We start from the raw sequence: 9,580 nt of genomic DNA, 5'->3' as shown, positions 1-9,580 counted from the left end.
CAGACGGCGCCAAATGTTGATGCACAAAATCAGTGAGGACTTTGGTACAATAGAAAGTGTCAAGTTTGTGACCTTCGCTAAATTGCTCCGATCACTAGTGTGGATAAGTATGCAAATGGATAGAGACAGGGAAACAAACACAAGATGTACGTGGTTCACCCAGATTAGCTACGTCTACGAAGTAGAGGAGTTCTCATTAATTGTGAAGGGTTTACACAAGTACATAGGTTCAATCTCTCCTTTAATGAGTACTAGTGAATGATTTAGTACAAATGACATTAGGAAATATTGTGGAGAATGATCTCTTTTTATAGAAAAGAGTTTCTAGCTTTGTTATGACATTGACACGTGTCATGTTGTGATTGGCTTCTGATGTTTACACATGTCGTGCTATGATTGGCTTCTGATGTCAACACGTGTCATGCTGTGATTGGCCTCCTGGTTGGAGGGAAACTCTTCTAGGTCCTTGACGGTATAACATTAACCGATGCTCGGTAGTTTCGGGATTGTCAAGTATGGTACAAACAACTTGATTTCTCTAACTTGTGCCTTAGTTGGTGAAGGATGAGAGTGTAGCACACTGAGCCAAACACTCTCAGGTGCTTCACAGAGGGCTTCCTTCCACTGAACACTTCGAATGGTGTCTTTTTGTCCAGTGCTTTAGTAGGGCACCTATTCAATAGGTACACTGAGGTGTTCACAGCTTCAACCCAGAATGTATAAGGCATGTTCTTCTCATGCATCATAGACTTAGCCATTTCAACTATACTCATATTCTTCCTTTTTGCAATCACATTCTGTTGTGGTGAATATGCCACAGTGAGTTGCTTTTCCAACCCCACATTTTCACAGAATGCATTGAACTCATGTGAGGTGTACTCACATCCCCTATCACTTCTTAGTCTTTTGATTTGGTATCCACTTTGCAATTCCACCATTGCCTTGAACTTTTTGAATATTGTGAATACCTCAGACTTGAACCTCATGAAATACACCCAACACATCCGTGAGTAGTCATCAATGAAGGTTAGGAAATACCTGTTTCCACTCATTGTTGTTGTTTGCATTGGTCCACACACATCTGTGTAAATCAATTCGAGTGGCTTTGTTGCCCTCCAAGCCTTTCCAACTTCAAATGGATCCCTGTGATGCTTCCCAAATGCACATCCTTCACAGGTTTCATTGCAGTGATCCATCTTAAGTATCCCTTGTACCATTTCATACATTTGTATATTTTCTAGGCTTGTCATGTTTAAGTGACCAAACCTCTTGTGCCATAGTTTCATATAACCTGCCATACTTGCTTTCCTTGCCACTTCTTCTAAGTACTTTAACACAAGTGGAAAACTTCTGTTTTTCACTTCCACTTTGGTCACCAAATTTGATAGGGATCTATCATCATAGATCTCAACCACAATTCCCCTAAAGAGTATAAAGTACCTATGCTCCATCATTTGACCCACACTAAGTAGATTTTCATCCAATCCTGGCACTAGCATCACCTTCCTTATGCATCTTCTTCCTTTCTTGGTGTTGATAACTAGAGTTCCTCTTCCAGTGGCCTTGACAATGTTTCCATCTCCCATTTTCACTTTTCCAGTGAAGTTTGCATCAATGTTAATGAGTAATGACTCATATGCAGTCATGTGGTTGCTACAGCCACTATCAATGTACCACACTTCATTGTTTTTCTCCACTTTTGCATTGAAAGCACAGAACACATTTTCCTTCTTCTTCCACTTGGTTTGCACAGTTCACTTGCTGTACATTCTTTGATCTGCAGTCCTTCATAATGTGCCCAAACCTGTTGTATTTGTGGCACCTAGGCTTGTCTTTGAACCAACACTCTCCAAGATGAAATTTGTCACAATGTTTGCATTGTTGTTTGGTTTTTGGACCTGCATTAATGCTGCTGCCTTGGTTAGGTCTAGAGTTTTGATACCCTTTTCCTTCCCATTTCTTGTTCTTGCCCTTCCACTGTGGTTTCTGATTGCTTCCATTGGCTTGACTACCAGATCCAACATTGAATGATTGAAAGGTTTTCTTTGGTGCAAAATCAGCATGCCTCTCGACTCTTTAGTCAAAAGCTCTTAAGGATGCCATCACATCTTGCACACTGAGAGTTGTAGTGTCTTTGGTTTCTTCAATAACACTCACTATTGAATCATGGGGTTTAGTCAAACTAATCAATAGTTTCTGGACAATTCTCTCATTAGGCAGTTCCTCACCATATGTTTTCATCTTGTTTACAACATCAAACAGCCTAGTGAAGTAGTCTTTTAACAGCTCATTTTCCCTCATTCTTGTATACTCGAAATCTCTTCTAAGGGACTGAAGTTTTACCTTTCTGACTTTAATGTCTCCTCTGTACTCTTGCTGTAAAACTTCCCAAGCTCCCTTTGCAGTCTCTTCATTTGCTATCCTTAGGAAAATGGTATCTGAGACAGCACCTTGAATGATTCCAAGTGCTCTAGCATTCTCCATCTGATTCTGCTTCAATATTTTGAGTTATGTTTCTGTGAGATCCTCCTCTATAGCATCGATCTCCTCTCAGGTAGTTCATACCCGTGTTGAACCATATCCCATAGATCATAGGATTTGAAAATGGTTGTCATTCTTATTCTCCAAAAACCATAATTATCCCCATCAAAGACTGGAGCTTTTAGCTCACTGCTACTGCTGGATCCCTTCATTTTCAGAATTATTTGTTGGTTGTTGTTGTTGAGGACACTTCGTTGGTGCTCCCAAAAGTCTTAACTTGCACAGATTATGCCCAGAAAGTTTTCAGATCAGAAACTGAGCTCTGATACCATGATAAAGTTTGTTTGTTTAGATTATTTTGGCTATTGTTTTGAATCAGTTTCTTAGGGTAGAATGGCAAAGAATTGAGAGGATATTGGAGTGTGGTTTTCAACTTCAAGGATGTGCAGAAAATGCAACAGCCATACTTCATTAAGTAGAGAAAATGTGTAAGGGTATGGTACATTTCCATCACCCATACTTGTGTAAAAGAGTTGGTGATTAGACAATATTTAAACACTAAATCACCTTACTACTCTAGATTAAATCCTAGCCCTTCATTGGAATTTAAGTGATCTAATCTGGAGTGTATATTTGTCACTCACACATTTAAACAAAAACTAGCCGTTGGAGGCCAACCCTTCATTTCTTCTTCTTCCTTGTTCGATGCAGACAACACCCTTTGCTCAAGAGCTCCTTGCTGCCTTCGATCCCTCAACTCCAGGAGTTGGTTAGCTTCCAACATTTTCATTCGAGGTCATGAATAGCCCATCATTCTAGGGTACACCAATGGAACTACTGAAGGAACAGAAGGGGAAGAAACATGATTGCTCCAGAAGGACCGCTCATATAAATTTCCATCAGTTCGTAGCCCCATACTTTTGATTAATGCTAAAAAAGGAACACGACCATGTATCAATATATGTACAAAATCTCTAAGAAGCTAAGTGATGATTATGTGCAATATATTTCCACAATGGAAGAGGAATGCTTTTCCTTAGACCTGACAATTTCTCACACAACCCATAAATACGATACGTAAACGATACGAAAATAACGGGTTTCGGGTCAATACGATAACTAATCGGGTTGTTATAGGATTTAACACTATAAGAGCCACTGTCACTCTTTTCAAGGTATAAGGAAAAAAGAAAATGAAGGAGTTATATAAAGAGAGACTGAGGAAAATGAAAACCAAAAAACTGAAAATCAGACAAAGAAGCTATGATTATGCAGCAAGATTAATTTTCTTTTAGATTGAATAATCTTGATTTTACTGTCACTGTCGGTCAACAGAACCAGGGGTTGGGGAGATTTTAACTTCCATGGAAGATATATGATAAGTAAGAAAAAATAGTTTTATGTGTTGCTAGTAACGAATTTTGTAGAATATGTACAAACCCCAGGCAAGTCAACATCTGTAGGAATAAAAGAGATTTGAAACTGAAAATATAGGACTCGAATTGTATAAGCTCAACTCGATACCGAGTGAGTGTTCATTCATTCATATATATAGGAGTACAATGGATCGATTTGGTACATTGAAGAGATAAATACAAATAGTTGAAAGTATATCAGATAGGAGAGAGTTGTGTGGCTGTTGGACTGTGGCGCTTCAGTGTTGGAGATGAACTCAAACTCCAGGAGGAAGAGTTCGTTTGAATGTGTGCGGACGTGGATTGAGGAATATTCGAAGTGGGCTTATCACGCCCCCGCAAGCTGACAGGACATTGACGAACTGGCAGCTTGGAAATGAGGAAATTGAAACGGAGAGGTGATAAACCTTTGGTTAGGAAATCTGCAAGTTGATCTGTGCTAGCGACATAACCAACCTCTATTTCTTTGCGAATGACTTTCTCCCGAATATAATGATAATCTACCTCAACATGGCGCATTCTAGCTTGATAAACAGGATTCGAAGCAACTGCGATTGCACTGATATTGTCACACCAGAGACGAGGTGGGGGTAACGGTAAATGTAATTCATGGAAAAGGTTGCAAAACCACTACAAATGCGTAGAAGTGTAAGCTAGTTAACGATACTCAGCTTCGATGCTTGATCTGGAAACACCACGTTGCTTTTTTGAACTCCAAGAAATTAAATTATCCCCGAGAAAGATACAGTGGCCACCAGTGGAACGACAGTCATCCGGATCGTCGGCATAATCGGCGTCAGCAAATGCGGTGAGATGAAGGTTGCTGGGTTTGTAAATTAAGGCGTGATCGTGAGTACCTTTTAAATACCGCAAAATGCGTTTCACTGCAGCCCAGTGTGCAATAGTTGGAGAGTGCATGAACTGGCACACTTGGTTAACAACATAGGCAATATCAGGGTGAGTAAATAAAAGGTATTGGAGGGCACCAACAACACTGCGGAAGGTAGTTCCATCTAAGAGCGGCTCACCGTCATATAAACTCACACGTCGACCATTAAAGACTGGCATGGAGAGGGGCTTGGGGTTAATCATGTTGGTTTTCTTAAGAAGGTCTATAATGTACTTGGACTGAGTGAGATACATGGCAGAAGGCGTTTGTGAAACCTCCATGCCCAAAAAGTAATGTAACGGCCCAAGATCTTTCATTGCAAATTGATGTCCAAGCTGTTTGATGAACTGAGAAAACTGAGCACCATTGTTACCCGTGATTAAAATATCGTTGACATAAATTAAGAGATAAATGATGGTAGACCCATCAAAATATGTAAAAAGAGAGGAGTCGGCTTATGAAGATATGAATCCCAAGTCTTCAAGTTTGTGGGAGAAACATTGATACCAAGCACGGGGTGTTTGTTTCAAGCCATATAAAGATTTTCGAAGATGGCACACATGAGAGGGGAATTGAGGATCAATAAACCCCACAGGCTGGCACATGTAAACTTCCTCATTTAAGGTCCCATGAAGAAAAGCATTTTGAACATCAAGTTGACGAATAGGCCACTGAAAGTGAAGGGAAATGGAGAGAACTAACCGAATAGTGGCGTGAGTAACAACAGGACTAAAAGTCTCCCCAAAGTCAATTCCCTCTTGCTGATGAAAGCCGTTGGCAACAAGGCGCGCTTTGAAATGCTCAATAGAACCATCGGACCGCTTTTTGATACGATAGACCCATTTATTTGGCAACACATTCATTAAAGGCTTGTAGGGAACCAAAGTCCACATCCCTGTGCATTGTAAAGCGTTGAATTCATCTGCCATGGCATGGCGCCACTGTGGAATTTTATTTGCCTATGAGAAACAAGAGGGCTCAACCAAAGAACTGTTAACATCAGTGATGCAAGCATATCTAGGATTAGGTTTACGAATTCCTTGTTGACCACGCGTGATCATGCCATGAGTGGAGTGTGGAGTATGTGAGGACACGTTAGTTGTTCCAGTATTCAAGGGATGGGGTGGAGTGATGGTTTGGGAATGAGAGTTTAGAGTAGAGGGAGGTAAGGTAGGAGTAGGATTGGAAGCAGAAGGCAGTGGATGGGATAAGGTGGCAGGGATATAGGGTAAAATATGTGGTGGGGTACGAGTAGGAGTAGGAGGGATAGGGTTAGGTGGGATAAAGGGAAATGGGTCAATGTCCAGGACATGGTCTGAGGCAGCGGTGGAGGATAATAGTGGAGTAGTAAGTTCTTGATATGGAAAACACTTTTCATTAAATACAACATGACGAGACATGAAAAACTTTCCTATAGAAGGATCAAAACATTTGTAACCTTGATAATTTAAAGAGTAACCTAAGAAAATGCATTGTTTGGATCGAAATTGGAGTTTATGAGTAGTGTATGGACGTAAATATGGAAAGCAAGCACAACCAAAGACTTTGAGAAAATCATATTGTGGCGATTTAGAAAATAATTTTTGGAAGGGAGAGATGCCATTTAAAATTTTTGTTGGAAGATGATTAATGATATGAAAAGCATCATCCCAGAAAGTTTGGGGAAGAAAAGCATGAACAAGTAGCGTTAAACCAGTTTCGACAATATGTCGATGTTTTCTCTCCGCAAGACCATTTTGCTCAGGATGATGTGGACAACTAAGACGATGGTGAATGCCATTGTTTAAAAAAAAATTGCTTAAAAGAGGAATTGAAAAACTCTCCGCCGCCATCAGATTGGAAAATTTTAATTCTAGTGTCAAACATGTTTTCAACTTGCTTTTTAAACGCCACAAAGGTGTGAAAAACCTCAGATTTTAACTTTAAGGGATAGAGCCATGAATAACGAGAAAAATCATCCACAAAGAAAACATAATACTTGTAACAATTAATGGAATAAAAAGGAGAAATCCATACATCTGAATGTATTAATTCAAGAGGAAAAGATGACACTGAGGAAGACAAATTGAAAGGCAACTTATGACTTTTGCCCAAAGGACATGATGAACAAAAATCATAACTGGCAGTACCAGTTAATGGTAATTTATTTTAAGAAATTAAATGACGTAAAACCGAAAAAGCTGGGTGACCTAGCCTAGAATGCCAAATGGCATCCGACACTCTAACACCAATGAATGCAAAGACTCCATTGCTGACCACAAAAGAACTTGAAAAAGGATAAAAGCCATTTCTACTCCGGCCTTGTAAAAGCGTCCTCCCTGTTTGAAGGTCCTGGACACGGTAGGAGGTTGGATATAATGTTAGTGAACAATTATTATCTTTGGTAAATTGATTAATGGAGATAACATTAGTAGAGGCATTAGGGCAGTGTAGGGAGTTAGGTAGAGTAAAAGAATGGTGGGGTGTTTGAATAGAGGAAGTACCAACGTGAGAAATGTGCAAACCTGATCCATCAACCACTCCATGGACATTATCAGAACCAATGTATGGGCGGGGATTGGAAACTTGTTTCAAATCATTGGTGACGTGAGCATTGGCTCCAGAGTCAAAGAGCCAGTTCTGAGGGCCATATGACGTAGCAGAAGCTGGAGGAGGTGCAGCAGCAGCATATGCTTGGAGACGAGGAGCAGGGACACGTCCTTCATAGGCCATATTCACCGTTCACGTAAGCAAGTCCATGCAGAATATGAACTTGTCTTACCAATGAGAGAAGCAAGAACAGTAGGATGAACGGAACTATTGATCCACGAAAGCACCATGGCATCTTGCTGAATCCATGCATCAAAGGCAGGATTAACGTCATCAGTAAGTGCACCTTTATCATCCTGCAAGAAGGCAGGAGGACAGGTGTTGGTTCCATCGACAAAAGACACCAGATTCCGGCTTCGAAGCAAGGGCAACATCTAAGCATGCCATAAGGGATAGTTGGTACGGTCCAACTTTATAGTGAGAAAGTTGGAAGCATTAGGAAGAGAGGAGAGAACAGTGGGGTTGGAGGGACTAGAACTGGACGCCATTGAAAAAAAATTGAAGCTTTTGGTCGTTAGACTTTCAGCTCTGAGATACCATAAAAGAGATTTGAAACTGAAAATATAGGACTCGAATTGTATAAGCTCAACTCGATACCGAGTGAGTGTTCATTCATTCATATATATAGGGGTACAATGGATCAGTTTGGTACATTGAAGAGATAAATACAAATAGTTGAAAGTATATCAGATAGGAGAGAGTTGTGTGGCTGTTGGACTGTGGCGCTTCAGTGTTGGAGATGAACTCAAACTCCAGGAGGAAGAGTCCGTTTGAATGTGTGCGGACGTGGATTGAGGAATATCCGAAGTGGGCTTATCAAGGAATACGTTTGCAAAATCTTCCATGGTACTCTTGAATATGAATACCCTGAAATTGAAAGAAAAAAAAAAAAAAAAAAAAAAAAAAAAAACTTATCCTGCTATAATAATCTATAGAAAGAACGATAACCAATCATTAGCTAATACAGGAGAATGAAGCTGTTCAATGAAACCTACCTGGCTGTATCTTACACGCATCACCGCCTCAAAACCTTTATCGTTGTAGAGCTTTGAGAATCAGAGACAGTTGAGAAGGGGTAATAATAGTAGAACTGAAATCATAACCCAAACAGTTAGACGACTATGTGTAAATGATCTATAGTTACAAATGGCAGATGCTTCTCAAATATGATATCACAGATTTATTTTAGATGGTGGATATGTAGATTAGAAATAACAAAAAGGTCAAAAAAATTAGAAAATTCATAAGAGAAAACCCTCAACCAAAATGATACCAGGTTGAAATTTGATGCCAGATGTATGGGAAGTGATAGAAGCAAATTCAGTAGTACCTGCCCTCCAGTTGTTCTTGGTATGACAGAGACAGAAGCAATGTCTATGTATGAGTCTGACTGGGTAGTGATAAATAAGTCGACACAAACCTGGAACATTTTATGAAAAAATAAATTGGCCGAAATAAATTATGCTTAACTGTCAATTACCACTAATAATCTGTCAGCTTAGAAGTGTCATCAATATGTTAACTGATCATCATGGGAAAGAGTGTAAAAGGTTTACCTGATATTCAGCAAATTCAACTGCCATTGTCTTTAAAGTTTTGTCCGCTGGTTGGACTAATTTATGGGCCACCTGAAATGCGGTTAAAGTTTAAACAAACAAAACATAAGGGTGTGTCTAAGGTGCAGACAGACGGTGCGGACAGATGGTGCGGACAGAAATCGGACGGAGGAGATGAGCCAAGTGTAGGCGGTGGAACCGAGTGTTTGAGTGTTTCTCATTACCTGTAAAATTCGCGGGTAAAACTTAGGAAATTTTCTGGAAAAGGAAGGGGAAGGAAGCTGGCGGTACATCAGGGGAAGAGGAAGGGAGTTGACTGAGAACCACACTGATCCGCTCTACGTCGGCTCGCTCACGGCTCTTTTTTTATTATCGTAGATTAAGCTGCTTTGCAATTTTGGGGTTTATATAGTGTTTTCGTGCCAATTTTGATTATTGGGTATTGTTCCTGAATCTTAATTGTCCACCTATAAATAGTTACACTTTGAATAGGGATTTTCATACCAGGTTTTCGTTCAGTTTATAGAGAGAATTTGTGACACGCCCAACCCTGATATTCTCCAAACACTAGGGTAGACACGTGCTGGCCGACACCCGAAGGTGACGAAACCATATTAGAATGCATGAGAACAAGAAATAAATAAGACTTA

At 40.0% G+C, this 9,580-nt stretch overlaps 1 protein-coding gene across 1 annotated transcript; it reads right to left on the bottom strand.

Annotated features, from left to right (window-relative positions):
- Positions 1–7,949: 7,949 nt before the first annotated feature.
- Positions 7,950–9,309, bottom strand: LOC126624455 (protein transport protein Sec24-like At4g32640). Its single transcript, XM_050293516.1, has 5 exons — positions 9,155–9,309; positions 8,931–9,002; positions 8,705–8,794; positions 8,370–8,464; positions 7,950–8,241 (listed from the first exon to the last, which is right to left on the bottom strand). Exons 1-4 carry the CDS (start codon positions 9,221–9,223, stop codon positions 8,390–8,392), a joined length of 306 nt encoding a protein of 101 aa, XP_050149473.1. The 5' UTR covers positions 9,224–9,309; the 3' UTR covers positions 7,950–8,241; positions 8,370–8,389.
- Positions 9,310–9,580: the final 271 nt, after the last annotated feature.

This window comes from Malus sylvestris, chromosome 5 (assembly GCF_916048215.2).
Source record: "Malus sylvestris chromosome 5, drMalSylv7.2, whole genome shotgun sequence".
Lineage (NCBI taxonomy): Eukaryota > Viridiplantae > Streptophyta > Magnoliopsida > Rosales > Rosaceae > Malus > Malus sylvestris.
This window is presented reverse-complemented; position numbering and strand designations above follow the sequence as displayed.

Bases quoted from the DNA above. Each gene is read 5' to 3' on its own strand.
- LOC126624455 (XM_050293516.1), bottom strand. From the start codon at position 9,223: ATGTACCGCCAGCTTCCTTCCCCTTCCTTTTCCAGAAAATTTCCTAAG. The intron at 8,795-8,930 runs GTAAACCTTTTA...AAAATGTTCCAG, and splicing joins TTGAATTTGCTGAATATCAG to GTTTGTGTCGACTTATTTAT. The intron at 8,465-8,704 runs GTACTACTGAAT...TTATGATTTCAG, and splicing joins CAAGAACAACTGGAGGGCAG to TTCTACTATTATTACCCCTT.